This window comes from Ranitomeya variabilis, chromosome 1, assembly GCF_051348905.1.
Source record: "Ranitomeya variabilis isolate aRanVar5 chromosome 1, aRanVar5.hap1, whole genome shotgun sequence".
Classification (NCBI taxonomy): Eukaryota; Metazoa; Chordata; class Amphibia; order Anura; family Dendrobatidae; genus Ranitomeya; species Ranitomeya variabilis.
The window spans coordinates 296,624,063-296,641,989 of NC_135232.1; the positions used below are offsets into that span (position 1 = coordinate 296,624,063).

The 17,927-nt window shown below is 44.5% G+C and overlaps 1 protein-coding gene across 1 annotated transcript in view; it reads right to left on the bottom strand.

The window, feature by feature from the left end:
• The window catches only part of MYO18B (myosin XVIIIB), a 1,084,067-nt gene that overhangs the window by 638,367 nt on the left and 427,773 nt on the right, over positions 1 to 17,927 (bottom strand). The window contains exon 20 of the mRNA XM_077295498.1: positions 5,157 to 5,340. Within this exon, the coding sequence (XP_077151613.1) occupies positions 5,157 to 5,340 (184 nt within the window). The remainder of the gene's footprint in view (positions 1 to 5,156; positions 5,341 to 17,927) is intronic.

The following is a 17,927-nucleotide window of genomic DNA, read 5'->3' on the forward strand; positions in this document are numbered from 1 at the left end:
ACAGAGATTGAAGCTTCAGAGACTGGGAGTTCTATGGAAACTGTTTGGGTAAGAATACAAGGACAGAACAATGGAAAGGACACCATTGTAGGCATTTACTACCGGCTGCACGTGCAAGCTGAAGATATGGATAAACTCTTTATGCATCAAATGGCCAAGTTCTCCAAAAAATATGACATACAGTTATATGAAAAAGTTTGGACACCCCTATTAATCTTAAGCTTAATGTTTTATAAAAATTGTTTTTTTTTGCAACAGCTATTTCAGTTTCATATATCTAATAACTGTTGGACACAGTAATGTTTCTGCCTTGAAATGAGGTTTATTGTACTAACAGAAAATGTGCAATCTGCATTCAAACAAAATTTGACAGGTGCATAAGTATGGGCACCTCACCAGAAAAGTGACATTAATATTTAGTAGATCCTCCTTTTGCAAAAATAACAGCCTCTAGTCGCTTCCTGTAGCTTTTAATGAGTTCCTGGATCCTGGATGAATGTATTTTTGACCATTCCTCTTTACAAAACAATTCCAGTTCAGTTAAGTTTGATGGTCGCCGAGCGTGGACAGGCCTCTTCAAATGATCCCACAGATGTTCAATGATATTCAGGTCTGGGGACTGGGATGGCCATTCCAGAACAGTGTAATTGTTCCTCTGCATGAATGCCTGAGTAGATATGGACCGGTGTTTTGGATCATTGTCTTGCTGAAAGATCCATCCCCTGCGTAACTTCAACTTTGTCACTGATTCATGAACATTATTGTCAAGAATCTGCTCATACTGAGAGGAATTCATGCGTCCCTCAAACTTTAACAAGATTCCCGGTGTCGGCATTGGCCACACAGCCCCAAAGCATGATGGAACTTCCACCAAATTTTACTGTGGGTAGCAAGTGTTTTTCTTGGAATGCTGTGGTTTTTTGCCGCCATGCATAACGCCTTTTTGTATGACCCAACAACTCAATCTGTTAGGAGTCGAGTTTCCTCTGCTGCACAGGGGGAATCTCGATCCGTGTCTGCTGCGGTCTCCCATTTTCCATCGGCCGCAGTGGAGCCTGCTCAGCGGAGACGTTGGTCCCAGCGTCTCACTGAGTCTGGTTCAGTGCAAAGGGTTTTTGCTGCCTCTCCAGGCTCTGCTATTGTACCCTGCACTGATCTACGGCGAACAGGCTTTTCTGGGACTATGTCCTGCTTTGCACACACTGAGCATGCCCAGGGTAAGATCTCTCAGTGGAGATCAAGGGTCACATGTTCAGGTACTGCAGCCAAATCTATTGGTCTTTCTAGGAAGGTCCTGTAGGTATGCAGGCTTTGTAGCAGTCTCCCACTGGTCCTCTTTTGGAAGGTCCTGTACGTGCTGCAGCTATTTAAGGCTCGCATGGCCATGCGCTAGTATCTTCTAAAGTTACATGCTTTGCGCCACTGTGGTCATATGCGTGAATGTGTTCAGGGACCCGGCTGAAATAAGCCCCTAGAATGCTGGCACCTCCGGCGAGGAGATTGTGTGTGAGAGTATTCAGGGACCCGGCTGAAATAAGCCCCTAGAATGCTGGCATCTCCGGCGAGGAGTGTTGTGTGCATGCATGACCACTGACTGCTCTCTTCTGGGTAGTTAGCCTGTGTCTCTGTGAGAGTTAACAGGGCACAGAGCTTTGCTTTCTCAGCCGCTCTGTGAAGCTAACAGAACTGGTTAATACCACCATATTGTGCCGCCATTCACTTAGCGGCAGGATATTTCCTGCACGGTGGATCCCGGGTTGCGAACGCACCAATCACATCAATAAATATATTCGGTGCGTTCCGCAAACCCTAACACAATCTTGGTTTCATCAGTCCACAGGACCTTCTTCCAAAAAGAAATTGGCTTCTCCAAATGTGCTTTTGCATACCTCAGCTGACTCTATTTGTGGCGTGCTTGCAGAAACGGCTTCTTTTGCATCCCTCTCCCATACAGCTTCTCCTTGTGCAAAGTGCGTTGTATAGTTGACCGATGCACAGTGACACCATCTGCAGCAAGTTGATGCTGCAGCTCTCTGGAAGTGGTCTGAGGATTGTCCTTGACTGATCTCACCATTCTTCTTCTCTGCCTTTCTGATGTTTTTCTTGGCCTGCCACTTCTGGCCTTAACAAGAACTGTACCTGTGTTCTTCCATTTCCTTACTATGTTCCTCACAGTGGAAATTGACAGGTTAAATTTCTTAGACAGCTTTTTGTATCCTTCCCCTGAACAACTATGTTGAATAATCTTTGTTTTCAGATCATTTGACAGTTGTTTTGAGGAGCCCATGATGCCACTCTTCAGAGGAGATTCAAACAGGAGAACAACTTGCAAGTGGCCACTTTAAGTAGCTTTTTCTCATGATTGCATACACCTGGCTATTAAGTTCAAAGCTCAATGAGGTTACAAAACCAAAAAAAGTGCTTTAGTAAATCAGTAAAAAGTAGGTAGAAGTATTTAAAACAAGAAAATGATAAGGGTGCCCATACTTATGCACCTGTCAAATTTTGTTTTAATGCAGATTGCACATTTTCTGTTAGTACAATAAACCTCATTTCAAGGCAGAAACATTAATGTGTCCAACAGTTATTAGATATATGAAACTGAAATAGCTGTTGCAAAAAAAAATTATAAAACATTAAGCTTAAGATTAATAGGAGTGCCCAAACATTTTCATATAACTGTAGTTGTCATGGGAGATTTCAACTATCCAGACATTTGTTGGGAATCTCTCTTAGGCAAAACTAACAGATAAAACAAATTCTTATCCTCTCTTGCTGACAATTTTATCTTCCAAAAGGTAGGAGAGAAAACAAGTGGATCTGCTACCTGGGATCTAATCCTTATAAACAGGGAGGAAATGGTTGAGGAGGTAAGACTGGCTGGGACCCTAGGAGGTTTGGACCATACTATTTTAGAATTTTGGATATCTATAAACAGAAAGATAGTGAGGAAACACTTAGCTAACATAAATGAATTCAGGTCTCCAGGTCCAGATGAATTACACCCCAGAGTACTGAAGGAGATAGCAGAAAAAAATGTTTAACCACACTTCATAATCTTTGAAAATTCACGGAAAACAGGAGAAGTCCCAGAAGACTGGAGAACAGCAAATGTTGTTCTTATCTTCAAAAAGTGGAAGAAGGTAGACCCAGGGAACTATAGGCCTGTGAGTCTGATGTCCATACCAGGAAAGATTTTTGAACAAGTCAGCATGGGTTTGTATCTAATAAGTCATGTCAGACTAACTTAATTTCCTTCTATGACAGAATCACTGACTGGGTGGATCACGGAAATGCTGTAGATATAGTTTATCTTGACTTCAGCAAAGCATTTGATAAAGTATCTCACACAATCCTTATTGAAAAAATTACTAACTATGGAACGGACAAGGCAACTGTTAGGTGGATTCATAACTGGCTCAGTGATCGAACCCAAAGAGTGGTTGTAAATGGCTGCACATCCTGTTGGAAGAATGTCTCAAGTGGGGTACCACAGGGCTCTGTCATGGGCCCTGTATTGTTCAACATCTTTATCAATGATTTAGATGAAGGAATTGAGGGTAAACTGATTAAATTTGCTGATGACACAAATCTAGGAGGGATAGCTAATACTAGAGAAGAGAGAGAGAATTAAAAAATATATAAATAAACTGGAGCAGTGGGCCGCAAGTAACAGATTTAACAGGTTTTTAACAGGGAAAAATGCAAAGTACTACATATGGGCAAGAAAAATGAAAATAGCATATACAGAATGGGAGGAATTGGGCTAAGCAACAGCACATGTAAAAAAAAACTTGGGTATACTAATAGATCACAGACTAAACATGAGTCAACAGTGTGATGCAGCAGCAAAAAAGGCAAATACAATTCTATGATGTATTAACAGAAGCATACAGTTTAGATCACTTGAAGTCATTATTGCCCTCTACTACTCTTTGGTCACACATCATCTGGAATACTGTGTCCAGTTTTGGGCACCACATTTTAAAAAAGACATCAACAAACTGGAGCAAGTTCAGAGAAGAGCGACCAGAATGGTGACCGGTCTACAAACCATGTCCTATGAGGAACGGTTACAGGATTTGGGAATGTTTAGCTTGCAAAAAAGAAGACTGAGAGGAGACTTAATAGCTGTCTGCAAATATCTCAAGGGCTGTCACATTGTAGAAGGATCATCTTTATTCTCATTTGCACAAGGAAAGACTAGAAGCAATGGGATGAAACTGAATAGGAGGAGACACAGATTAAATATTAGAAAATACTTTTTGACAGTTAGGGTGATCAATGAGTGGAGCAGGCTGTCACGAGAGATGGTGAGTTCTCCTTCAAGGGAAGTCTTCAAACAGAGACTGGACAGACATCTGACTGGGATGATTTAATGAATCCTGCTTTGAGCAGGGGGTTGGACCAGATGACCCAGGAGGTCCCTTCCAACTCTACCATTCTATGATTCTATGATTCTACTTCATCAGTCAATATTTCTCATGGCTAATACTTATTTTACATTAACATTTGTCATACACAGTACAAACTACAGAGAACATGGGAAATTTTAATTTTCAATCATTGGCTTACTCTAAAAAAAGTAAAGACTTATGATCTTATCAGTAGATATTAGAATTTAACTGTAAACCTAAGGCTGGGTTAGATAACGTGTACCAGTATGTTCAGTGGCTCCATCATTGCTTATGATCAAACCATTCAAACAAGATTTGGGAGCATGTGTCAACAGGGCCATTGACTATAATGATGCAGACGAAGTCACAGTTTTGTCTGCCATGCATCATTTTTTGGCTGTATATGCTTAGTTGAGGCTGTCGGCAAAACATAGAGTCAGCTACAGCATTTATGACTTAAAATGATGTATCAATATATTATATTGTTATGTAATTGAGAACCCTATTCTTCAACTCTCCTGTTGCTGCAGTAATTAAGTTGATGGTATGTCTGTAGTACACACCACCCTACTTGTACCAGGGACATGTACTTCAATTGTTAAGACTTATCACATAAGCCCCACATGACATGTTTCACTGTGAATTTGTCTTCACCAGAGGAACAATGGCTTATAGCCATTAAATATAATGGAAAACACACATAATTCGGAAACATAAACAAATGAATGTCTCTAAATATGCATTATAAGGCAAACTCACCATTTGAAGCTTGATCTGGGCACACACTGATCTCCTCTTTACTGCGGCAAAGCTGCTAGCAAAAGTCTTCCTCACACAACTAACTCTCTGCATGGCTTGCTGAGACTTTCCTTCCATTCCAGCAACGGAGCGACAAATCAATGGGAATTTAACTCGAGGCAAAAACAAGTCCTTCACGTAGTCACTGGAAGCCAAATATAAAGGAAAGATGTCTTGACTAAACAATGCATGACCATATAGCACACAGGATTAATATTGTCATTTTTATTACAGAGTATGGTAAATAATATGGTACATTATTTTATTATATATATAGGAAGAAGGCATCAATCTAGTAGAATATATTACTTAAAATTAAAATCTCTGCTTGCAAAATGGCAAATCATCATGTGGCTTTATTGGTAGAAATTTTTTTTAAAAAGTCATGAGTCTTGGAATTAGAGTTAGGAAATTGAAGCGTAGAAAAAATTGCCTATTCGGGAAAGGGTTAAAGGGCTGGAAGTGACTTGTAGAGTAGCTAGCTCATCTAGGTTGTACTCAGTAGTGGTACTAGGTGGTACTTGCTAGTTAGCTTTCATATGTAGTTCTGTAAAAGAGTAAATTTATGTGCAGTAATTTAAAGTAATTTAAAATAAAATTATTTCTATGTACTTCTAACCATAAATGCAGACATACAGTTTCTTTTCGTTTTTTTTTTGTTCTAGTGCCAGTTACTTTTACCTTCTAAACTTTTAGGACTTTTTACATTCACTTCTTCCAATGCCTGTTTCTTTGTCTCTCAAATACAATATGACAGATAATGGAATAAAAAAAATCGATAGGAATCAGGGCTTCAGACATCCCTGTATACTATGGTAAGCCTGAGAGCAAATGACTAAAATAACAATAGCGATGAGATCTGTGCTAATGTGGCTGACACATAGTGCCAGGCTCATATAAAGCAGACTCTAAAGCTTCTGCTAATCTTTCTCTTTACTCTCACACTACAGGATTTAAAGACAGTGCAATAAATGAACAAAACTGAAATCAGCTCGACCTATTTCATTGCGGGCTGTATTGATTGGAGGTGTAAAGTGCATAATGTTCTGATTACATTTCAATTGGAATTGCATGTTCCCATACTCCCTATAAAGCTATAAATGTCAGCACACTGAAAGTGAGTTTTAATGAAGATAATCATTTGGGGACTGACAGAACGCAGAATGGAAATATTTTTTTATGGACATCGGAAAGAGCAGGCAACCTTTTGTAACCTTCTTCATTTCTTCTATAGACATAAAGCAATATAATTGTATTCACACTCATGTTAATAAACCATCCCTTGCTAATCTATTGCATATCATATATGATCACAAAATATGGTCAGGTAGGTTTATCTCCAGACATGACAGCCAAATGTAATTACTGTTTGTTGTATTATTTAATACTTACAATAATGTCACGTCAAACAGACATGGTTACAATTCTTAAAAGGAGTCTTTCATGTCCAAAAAGGCTATTTACCTTCAGATTATTATTATTATTATTATTATTATTATTATTATATATTTATATAGCACCATTGATTCCATGGTGCTGTACATGAGAAGGGGTTACATACAAGTTACAGATATCACTTACAGTAAACAAACTAACAATAATGGACTGATACAGAGGGGCGAGGACCCTGCCCTTGCGGGCTTACATTCTACAGGATTATGGGGAAGGAGAGAGTAGGTTGGGGGTTGCAGGAGCCCCGGTGTTGGTGAGGTGGTAGCTTCGATAGTGATGAGGCGGCAGCGTTGTCAGTGCAGGCTGTAGGCTTTCCTGAAGACATGAGTTTTCAGGTTCCGTCTGAAGGATCCGACTGTGGTTGATAGTCGGACGTGTTGGGGCAGAGAGTTCCAGAGGATGGGGGATATTCTGGAGAAGTCTTGGAGGCAATTGGATGAGAAGCGAATAAGTGTGGAGGAGAGAAGGAGGTCTTGGGAGGACCGGAGAATACGTGAGGGAAGATATCGGGAGATTAGTTCAGAGATATATGGAGGAGACAGGTTATGGATGGCTTTGTAGGTCAGTATTAGTAATTTGAACTGGATACGCTGAGGGAATGGGAGCCAGTGAAGAGCTTTGCAGAGGGGGGAAGCAGAGGAGTAGCGAGGAGAGAGATGGATTAGTCGGGCAGCAGAGTTAAGGATGGACTGGAGAGGGGCAAGGGTGTTAGCAGGGAGGCCACAGAAAAGGATGTTGCAGTAGTCAAGGCAGGAGATGATGAGGGCATGCACAAGCAATTTAGTAGATTGAGGGTTGAGGAAAGGACGGATTCTGGAGATATTTTTGAGCTGGAGGCGACAGGAGGTGGAAAGAGCTTGGATGTGCGATTTGAAGGACAGGGCAGAGTCAAAGGTTACTCCGAGGCAGCGGACTTCGGGTACGGGGGAAAGCATGATGTCATTGATTGCGATAGATAGGTCAGGTAGGGAAGATTTGTGGGATGGAGGAAAGATGATGAGTTCAGATTTGTCCACATTGAGTTTGAGGAAGCGAGAGGAGAAGAAGGAGGATATGGCTGATAGGCACTCTGGGATTCTGGACAGCAGAGCGGTGACATCTGGGCCAGAGAGGTAGATCTGAGTGTCATCAGCATAGAGGTGGTACTGGAATCCATGGGACTTTATGAGTTGTCCCAAGCCAAGTGTATAGATTGAGAAGAGTAGGGGTCCTAGAACAGAGCCTTGGGGGACTCCAACAGAGAGAGGGTGGGATGAGGACTTAGTGTGGGAGTGGGAGACTCTGAATGTGCGGTTGGAAAGGCACGAGGCGATCCAGGATAGGGCGAGGTCTTTGATGCCAAAAGAGGAGAGGATCTGTAGTAGGAGGCAGTGGTCAACTGTGTTGAAAGCAGAGGACAGGTCTAGAAGGAGGAGTACAGAGTATTGTCCAGTAGCTTTGGCGGTAAGTAGGTCGTTAGTGATTTTGGTCAGGGCAGTCTCAGTTGAGTGATGGGGGCGGAAACCAGATTGTAGATTGTCGAACACCAAGTTGGATGAGAAGTGGGAGGAGAGTTCAGCATGGACGTGCTGCTCCAGGAGTTTGGAAGCGAATGGAAGCAGCGATATTGGGCGATAGCTGGACATAGCAGTTGGATCGAGGGTTGGCTTTTTAAGGATAGGCGTAACCTTCAGATATAAGGTTAATCTGTATTTAAATGGTGTGAAAATCTGAACTTGCTGCTGAACTGGACCAATGGCTACAGAGAGAAAATTCCTTTATATCCTCCCTGTAGCTGCTAAATTTCAGTCATAGGGGACATAAAGGGAGCTGTTACAGTTAGGGTTGAGAAAAACGGATCGAACAAATTCAAAAATCGCCGACTTTCGGCAAAGTCGGGTTTCATGAAACCTGACCCAATCCTAGTGTGGGATCGGCCATGAGGTCGCCGATCTGCGCGCAAAAGTCGCGTTTCAAATGACGCTTTCAGCGCCATTTTTCAGCCAATGAAGGAGGACGCAGAGTGTGGGCAGCGTGATGACATAGGTCTCGGTCCCCACCATCTTAGAGAAGGGCATGACAGTGATTGGCTTGCTTTCTGCGGCGTCACACGGGCTATAAAGGGGCATGCACGCCGACCGCCATCTTACTTCTGCCGATCTTAGCATAGGAAGAGGTTGCTGCAGCTTCATCAGAAGAAGGGATATAGTTAGGGAGGGAAGATTAACCTCCAAACTGCTTGTGCAGTAGCGATTTCCACTGTTCAACACCACCTTTTTTTTGCAGCGACAGTGGAGGCTATATTTTTGTGCATCAGCTCTGTAGCTTATTAGGCTGCCTTATAAGGCTCCCTGATAGCTGCATTGCTGATTGCATGCTGCTGTGCAAACCAACTGCTTTTTTAAAAGCAAAAATCCTGTTGCTCCTTTCTGCACAGTTATCTTGTTTATTTGTCCACACTTTTGTGTGCAGCAGTCCTTTTTATTGCTGCCATACTTGTCCTGAGTAGTGTTGAGCATTCCGATACCGCAAGTATCGGGTATCGGCCGATACTTGCGGGTATCGGAATTCCGATACCGAGATCCGATACTTTTGTGGTATCAGGTATCGGTATCGAAACAACATTAATGTGTAAAATAAAGAATTAAAATAAAAAATATTGCTATACTCACCTCTCCGACGCAGCCTGGACCTCACCGAGGGAACCGGCAGCATTGTTTGCTTAAAATGCGCGCTTTTACTTCCTTCAGTGACGTCACGGCTTGTGATTGGTCGCGTGCCGCCCATGTGGCTGCGACGCGACCAATCACAGCAAGCCGTGACGTAATTTTCAGGTCCTCAATGCCTAATTCTAGGCATTCATGATTTTAAAATTACGTTCCAGCTTGTGATTGGTCGCGTCGCGGTCACATGGGCGACGCGACCAATCACAAGCCGTGACGTCACGGGAGGCAGGAGACGCGCGCATTTTTAAAATTATGTCACGGCTTGTGATTGGTTGCGTGCCGCCCATGTGACCGCGACACGACCAATCACAAGCCGGAACGTAATTTTAAAATCATGAATGCCTAGAATTAGGCATCCAGGACCTAAAAATTACGTCACGGCTTGCTGTGATTGGTCGCGTCGCGGCCACATGGGCGGCACGCGACCAATCACAAGCCATGACGTCACGGAAGGAAGTAAAAGCGCGCATATTAAGCAAACAACGCTGCCGGTTCCCTCAGTGAGGTCCAGGCTGCGTCGGAGAGGTGAGTATAGCAATATTTTTTTATTTTAATTCTTTATTTTACACATTAATATGGATCCCAGGGCCTGAAGGAGAGTTTCCTCTCCTTCAGACCCTGGGAACCATCAGGATACCGTCCGATACTTGAGTCCCATTGACTTGTATTGGTATCGGGTATCGGTATCGGATTAGATCCGATACTTTGCCGGTATCGGCCGATACTTTCCGATACCGATACTTTCAAGTATCGGACGGTATCGCTCAACACTAGTCCTGAGATCATTGTAGGGAGATTGAAATTGTACTACAGTCCTTGTGTTTTTTCATATATCTTCCAGCCACTTTCTGTCACTTACATTGTGTTGTTTTATACACTGGGCCTGAGTTTTGGTTCAGTCTCCAAAAAAAAAATGTGAGATTCAAATTCTCACAAAGTGGATATACTTCAGTCCTGCAAGGCTGGGTTCACATTGAGTTAATAGCAGCCCATTCAGCACATACGCTAACGGGCTGTTGTTAACGTAAGTGCCGACGTTCCATCGCGCTAGCGCAGATGGGAGCATCTTCTAGCTCCATCTGCGCTAGCATTGATGGACCCGGAAATGCTGCAGCCAGCGTCTCGGGTTCGTCACTCAATGACGGCACATCGTTAGCGCACGCCGCGGTGTAACGTAGTCCGTTTAAAGGAGTCACTGAACATAATGTGAGCCCAGCCTTAGTTTGCAGTATGTCAGCCAGCCACTTTCTGCCACTTAGATTGCGTTGTTATGTACACTGGGCCTGAGTTTTGGTTCAGTCTCCCAAAAAAAAAGTGAGATTCAGATTCTCACAAAGTGGATATACTTCAGTCCTGTTAGTTTGTCGTATATCAGCCAGCCACTTTCTGCCACTTACATTGTGTTGTTTTATGCACAGGGCCTGAGTTTTGGTTCAGTCTCCCCCCCCCAAAAAAGGGAGATTTAAATTCTTAACAAGTTTATATACACCTTCTACCTTGTTTTACAGTACCATATAACGGTTGTTATTTTGGTTAGATTTTCCAAAAAATGAGGAAGTCTGGTGGAAGAGCCCGTGGGCGGTGGTTGCCAGCTGGTACTGATGGTGGTGGTGGTGAAGGTGCATCTGGTGGTAGTGGCAAAAGCACAATAGCACCTTAGGCTGGAGGTGTTGAGCCGGCGTCATCGTCTGGCTATACAAGGCCTTGAAGGCTCCCTTATCTGGGAGTAGGAAAACAGCTTTTAAAGCCGGAGCAGCAGAAAAAAGTTTTGGCTTTCCTTGCTGACTCAGCCTCTAGCTCATTTGCCTCCTCTTCAGAAAGTTCCAAATATAAAAGCAGCGAGTCGTCAGTGGATGCTCTCGGTCAGGATCAAGACGTTTCCTTGTGTCCTTCACCCAAACCAAAAGTGAAGGTGCATCAGGCGACACTACAGGTTACTCCATGGAGCTCTTTACACATACCGTGCCTGGGTTAGAAAGGGAAATTGTTTACTGCCCATTACAAGATGAATCGGACATGGAGTGCACTGATGCACAGACACAGCTAGATTATTATGCTGTTCCATTGACTCAAATCACTACATTGCCCTCGCAATGTACTGAGCCAGAATCTGACCCTGATGAGACTATGGTGCCCCGTCCCGAACGCTATAGCACCCTATATGGTGACACAGAGGAAGGTGCACATGACATTGAAGAGGAGGTGATAGATGACCCAGTTGTTGACCCAGATTGGCAGCCATTGGGGGAAGAGGGTGCCGCTGCCAGTAGCTCATAAGGGGAGGAGGATGATCCGCAGCAGTCATCTACATCGCAAAAGCTGTCATCTGGCAGGCCCGTATCAGGCCAAAAACGTGTGTCAAAAGCAAAAACAGTTTTAGGACAGCGTGGCCATCTGGTGAAAGTAGCACAGCGTGCAATGCCTGAAAAGGTATTCCATAGTAGGAAGAGTGTACTGTAGTGTGGCAATTTTTTAACCAAGATCCGAATGATCAGTCAAAAGTTATCTGTAAGAAATGCTCAAAGACCTTTAGCAGAGGGAAGAATCTTCAAAATGTAAAAACAATGTGTATGCTTAGACATTTAACCAGCATGCACTTGCAAGCCTGGACTAACTACCAAACGTCCCATACCGTTGGTGCACCTGCTCAGATTGAAGGTAGTCAGCAACGTTACATTGCTTCCCTCACTGTAAGCCCACCGGTTAGGACACCACCAGCAGCAAATGTGGAGGTATTGTCGCAAGGCCAAAGCAGTCAGGGAATCACAAGGTTCTTGGTAGGAAACACTGTATGTAGGCCAACATCAAGAATACCATCACCAACCCTCTCTCAATCCTCCATGTCTACCACCACCACCGCTAGTTCCACCATATGCAGCTCTCCAGTCCAGCTCACCCTGCAAGAGACACTCGTTAGGAAAAGAAAGTACTCATCCTCTCATCCGCGTACACAGGGTTTGAATGCCCACATTGTTATACTAATCTCGTTAGAGATGATGCCCTACCGGTTGGTTGAAAGCAAAGCTTTCAAAGACCTGATGGCCAACGCAGTACCACGCTATGACCTACCCAGTCGGCACTTCTTTGCGAGAAAAGCCATCCCAGCCCTCCACCAGCATGTCAAAGACGCATTGTCCATGCACTGAGGCAATCAGTCAGTGGAAAGGTGCACCTCACCACAGATGCATGGACCAGTAGGCATGGCCAGGGACATAACGTGTCCATCACGGCGCACTGGGTTAATGTGGTGGATGCAAGGTCCACAGGGGACAGCCATAGTAGGACAGTTATGCCTAGTCCACGGTCTAGGAAACATGTTGTGAATCCGCTTTTGGGCTCCCCTGGTGGTTGCTGGTGGTACTGGTGACTTGTGTGTCTTTTCTGTCTCAGTTCACCTGCTCCCATCAGTGTTTGGGAGTTTCCTATTTAGCCTTGCTCTCCAGTCATTTCCTTGCCGGTCATCATTGTAACCAGAGCCTTCGGTTGCATGTTCCTGCTACTAGTCTGCTGATCAGCTAAGTGGACTTTGTCCTTTTGTTTTGTATCTTTTGTCCAGTTTGCAGTTTTGTTATTCTCTGTAGCTGGAAGCTCTTGTGGGCTGAAATTGCCACTCCTGTGTCATGAGTTGACACAGGAGTCTTAAAGTAATTTCAGGATGGTTTTTTGATAGGGTTTTCAGTTGATCGTGAAGTCCTCTTTTGTATCCTTCTGCTATCTAGTAAGTGGACCTCTCTTTGCTAAATCTACCTTCATACTGTGTATGTCTTTTCCTCTAAACTCACCGTCATTACATGTGGGGGGCTGCTATCATCTTTTGGGGTATTTCCCTAGAGGTAAGCCAGGTCTGTTCCTTCCTCTACCAGGGGTAGTTAGTCCTCCGGCTGGCGCGTGGCATCTAGGGTTAATCAGGTATGCTCCCTGGCTACTATTAGTTGTGTGGTAGATTTAGCTCACGGTCAGCTCGAGATTCCATCACCCAGAGCTCGTCCGTTATCTTTGTGTTTTGATGTTTCCCTGCCATTGGGAATCATGACAGTATGACCGGCCCGTGTTAAAGTTACTGGCAGAAGAAAGGAGAGAAAAAGAAGTCTGTAGAGTTTTTTTTTTTTTCCTATGTTTGCTCCATAGTTGGACCAGTTGTATTTCAGCTCTAATTACAGCCTTTGCCTTTCTCTCCTTCTAATCCTTGAATGGCTCTGATCTCACCTGTTTAAAGATGGATCCTCAGAGCTTGGCTGCAGGTTTAAATAATCTTGCTACTAAGGTTCAAAATTTACAAGAATTTGTTATACATACTCCGATGTCTGAACCTAAGATTCCCACACCAGAGGTGTTTTCCGGAGATAGATCTCGGTTTCTGAATTTCAAATATAATTGTAAATTATTCCTTTCTCTCAGACCTCACTCCTCTGGAGATCCTGTCCAGCAGGTTAAGATTGTGATTTCTTTGCTGCGAGGTGACCCCCAAAACTGGGCATTTTCATTGACACCAGGGGATCCTGCGTTGCTCAATGTGGATGCCTTTTTTCTGGCTTTAGGCTTGCTTTATGAGGAACCTAATTTGGAGATTCAAGCTGAAAAAGCTTTGATAGCCCTATCTCAAGGGCAAGATGAAGCTGAGATATACTGCCAGAAATTTCGTAAATGGTCTGTGCTTACTCAGTGGAATGAGTGCGCCCTAGCGGCAAATTTCAGAGAGGGCCTCTCTGATGCCATTAAGGATGTTATGTGTTATGACCCCAGTGGACAGGGTCTCAGAGGTACGTGTAAGTCCGCGAGATACAAAAATCCAGCTCATAGGGCAGTGGTAACTGGGTCGACCAAATATCTACTCCTAACACCAACACTAGAAGTAGCCGGGGATCATGCCTACGGTGATCGCTAGATGACTCGCGCCAGCCGGAGAATCTAACTACCCCTAGGAGAAGAAAACAAAGACCTCTCTTGCCTCCAGAGAAAGGGACCCCAAAGCAAGATACAAGCCCCCCACAAATAATAACGGTGAGGTAAGAGGAAATGACAAACACAGAAATGAACCAGGTTCAGCAAAGAGAGGCCAGCTTACTAATAGCAGAATAAAGCAAGATAACTTATTTGGTCAACAAAAACCCTATAAAAATCCACGCTGGAGATTCAAGAACCCCCGAACCGTCTAACGGTCCGGGGGGAGAACACCAGCCCCCTAGAGCTTCCAGCAAAGGTCAGGATACAGATTGGAACAAGCTGGACAAAAATACAAAACAAAACAAAAGCAAAAAGCAAGGAAGAGACTTAGCTTTAACAAGCAGGAACCAGGATCAGTACACAAGAGCACAACAGATTAGCTCTGATTTCAACGATGCCAGGCATAGAACTGAAGGTCCAGAGAGCTTATATAGCAACGCCCCTGAACTAACGGCCCAGGTGAGCATATAGGAGAAGACAGAAGCTCCAGTGTCAAATCACTAATGACCACTAGAGGGAGCAAAACGCAAATTCACAACAGTTATGGTCGGGTTCCCTGCGCCTACAGGTCTGAATGAGTCCATGACAATGGCTATTCAGATTGATCGGCGTTTGTGGGAGCGCAAGCCTGTGCACTAGGGTTGAGCGACTTTCATTTTTTTAAGATCGAGTCTGGTTTTGTGAAACCCGATTTAGTCCAGAGTCGAGTCGAGTGAAGTCGGCCGATTATCGCTAAAAGTCGGGGATCGACCGAAACACGAAACCCAATGCAAGTCAATGGGGAAGCATAGCCGGCAGTGAGTGGAGGCCAGGAAAACACCTACAGTGCACATTTTACTGCCAAAAACATCCATTCTTGTTTTCTGAAGCTTGTCAATCTTAATTAACTTTATAATAATAGTTGGGCACTGGAAATTGGGGGTCATTTGGCAAAAGTTGTGGGGGTAGGGCTGGTTCAAGGTTTTAGTGGGCCCAGGAAACATGGACTACGTCATGGCGGTGGAGCAGGGAGAGGTAAGTATTTCAACGTTGCAAGTGCTGTGATCCTGAGCAAGCAGGGGGGGCCCACTCGTTCGCATTGGCACTGGCACAGGGCCCCTCAAAGTACGGCGGTGTGTTTGCATGGCGGGGGCGCCTCCCACCAGCAGCGACACTTTTGCGTACTCTGAGTGGCCCTGTGCCAGTGACGTCGCCAACGAGTATGCCCCCCCACCTGATGAAGGAACCTGCACTTTCATCTGCACCTTCCTCTTTGTCCCTGTGTAAGGTGGTATAATATAAAATTGGTTCCAGGGGTACACGGGCAGCAGTGGTCTGGTCAGTGGAGGCCTAGTGGAAGGAGGGACCACAGACAGGCTTCGAAGGCCTAACACAATAAAATGGGCTGGCTGTAGGCACTTTAAAATTGGTTCCAGGGGTACACGGGCAGCAGTGGTCTGGTCAGTGGAGGCCTAGTGGAAGGAGGGACCGCAGACAGGCTTCGAAGGCCTAAAATAACAAACAATAGGCTCATGTCAGTTTTACAGCGGTTACATGGATACACGGGCAGGCAGCTTGGTGGTGAGTGGAGGAGTATTTAAAGTAGGGACCGCAGACAGGCTATCAAAGGCCTAATATAACAAACAATAGGCTCATGGCAGTTTTACAGCGGTTACATGGATACACAGGCAGCTTGGTGGTGAGTGGAGGAGTATTTAAAGTAGGGACCGCAGACAGGCTATCAAAGGCCTAAAATAACAAACAATAGGCTCATGGCAGTTTTACAGCGGTTACATGGATACACAGGCAGCTTGGTGGTGAGTGGAGGAGTATTTAAAGTAGGGACCGCAGACAGGCTATCAAAGGCCTAAGATAACAAACAATAGGCTCATGGCAGTTTTACAGCGGTTACATGGATACACGGGCAGGCAGCTGGTGATGAGTGGAGGAGTATTTAAAGTAGGGACCGCAGACAGGCTATCAAAGGCCTAAAATAACAAACAATAGGCTCATGGCAGTTTTACAGCGGTTACATGGATACACGGGCAGGCAGCTGGTGATGAGTGGAGGAGTATTTAAAGTAGGGACCGCAGACAGGCTATCAAAGGCCTAAAATAACAAACAATAGGCTCATGGCAGTTTTACAGCGGTTACATGGATACACGGGCAGGCAGCTGGTGATGAGTGGAGGAGTATTTAAAGTAGGGACCGCAGACAGGCTATCAAAGGCCTAAAATAACAAACAATAGGCTCATGGCAGTTTTACAGCGGTTACATGGATACACGGGCAGGCAGCTGGTGATGAGTGGAGGAGTATTTAAAGTAGGGACCGCAGACAGGCTATCAAAGGCCTAAAATAACAAACAATAGGCTCATGGCAGTTTTACAGCGGTTACATGGATACACGGGCAGGCAGCTGGTGATGAGTGGAGGAGTATTTAAAGTAGGGACCGCAGACAGGCTATCAAAGGCCTAAAATAACAAACAATAGGCTCATGGCAGTTTTACAGCGGTTACATGGATACACGGGCAGGCAGCTGGTGATGAGTGGAGGAGTATTTAAAGTAGGGACCGCAGACAGGCTATCAAAGGCCTAAAATAACAAACAATAGGCTCATGGCAGTTTTACAGCGGTTACATGGATACACGGGCAGGCAGCTGGTGATGAGTGGAGGAGTATTTAAAGTAGGGACCGCAGACAGGCTATCAAAGGCCTAAAATAACAAACAATAGGCTCATGGCAGTTTTACAGCGGTTACATGGATACACGGGCAGGCAGCTTGGTGGTGAGTGGAGGAGTATTTAAAGTAGGGACCGCAGACAGGCTATCAAAGGCCTAAAATAACAAACAATAGGCTCATGGCAGTTTTACAGCGGTTACATGGATACACAGGCAGCTTGGTGGTGAGTGGAGGAGTATTTAAAGTAGGGACCGCAGACAGGCTATCAAAGGCCTAAAATAACAAACAATAGGCTCATGGCAGTTTTACAGCGGTTACATGGATACACGGGCAGGCAGCTGGTGATGAGTGGAGGAGTATTTAAAGTAGGGACCGCAGACAGGCTATCAAAGGCCTAAAATAACAAACAATAGGCTCATGGCAGTTTTACAGCGGTTACATGGATACACGGGCAGGCAGCTGGTGATGAGTGGAGGAGTATTTAAAGTAGGGACCGCAGACAGGCTATCAAAGGCCTAAAATAACAAACAATAGGCTCATGGCAGTTTTACAGCGGTTACATGGATACACAGGCAGCTTGGTGGTGAGTGGAGGAGTAGTGCAAGGAGTGTCTGTCCCAGTACTCCCAAAATATAAATAGATGTTAATGTCTCGCAAAACAACCAAAACAAAAAAAAAGGTGGCATACTTAGGTACAGGGGTGGGCTCATCTACTGAGTTTCTGACATAGTAATTTGGCAGTAACTATTTAATGGTGCCAATATAGGACACAGACACAGACTACTTTAAGTTGCATCATAGATGTCTACAAATTTGTATTGTCAGTGCCAGACATTGAATGATGTCAGCGAATAGACTAAAGATTGGTGGAGCTGTGCGACATAATTTTGCACGTGGTAGAGCACATTTTGAGCTGGGGTAGGGGGGAACTCTCTTGAGGCCGGCGGGACCGCCCCAGGGCCCCTCATGTT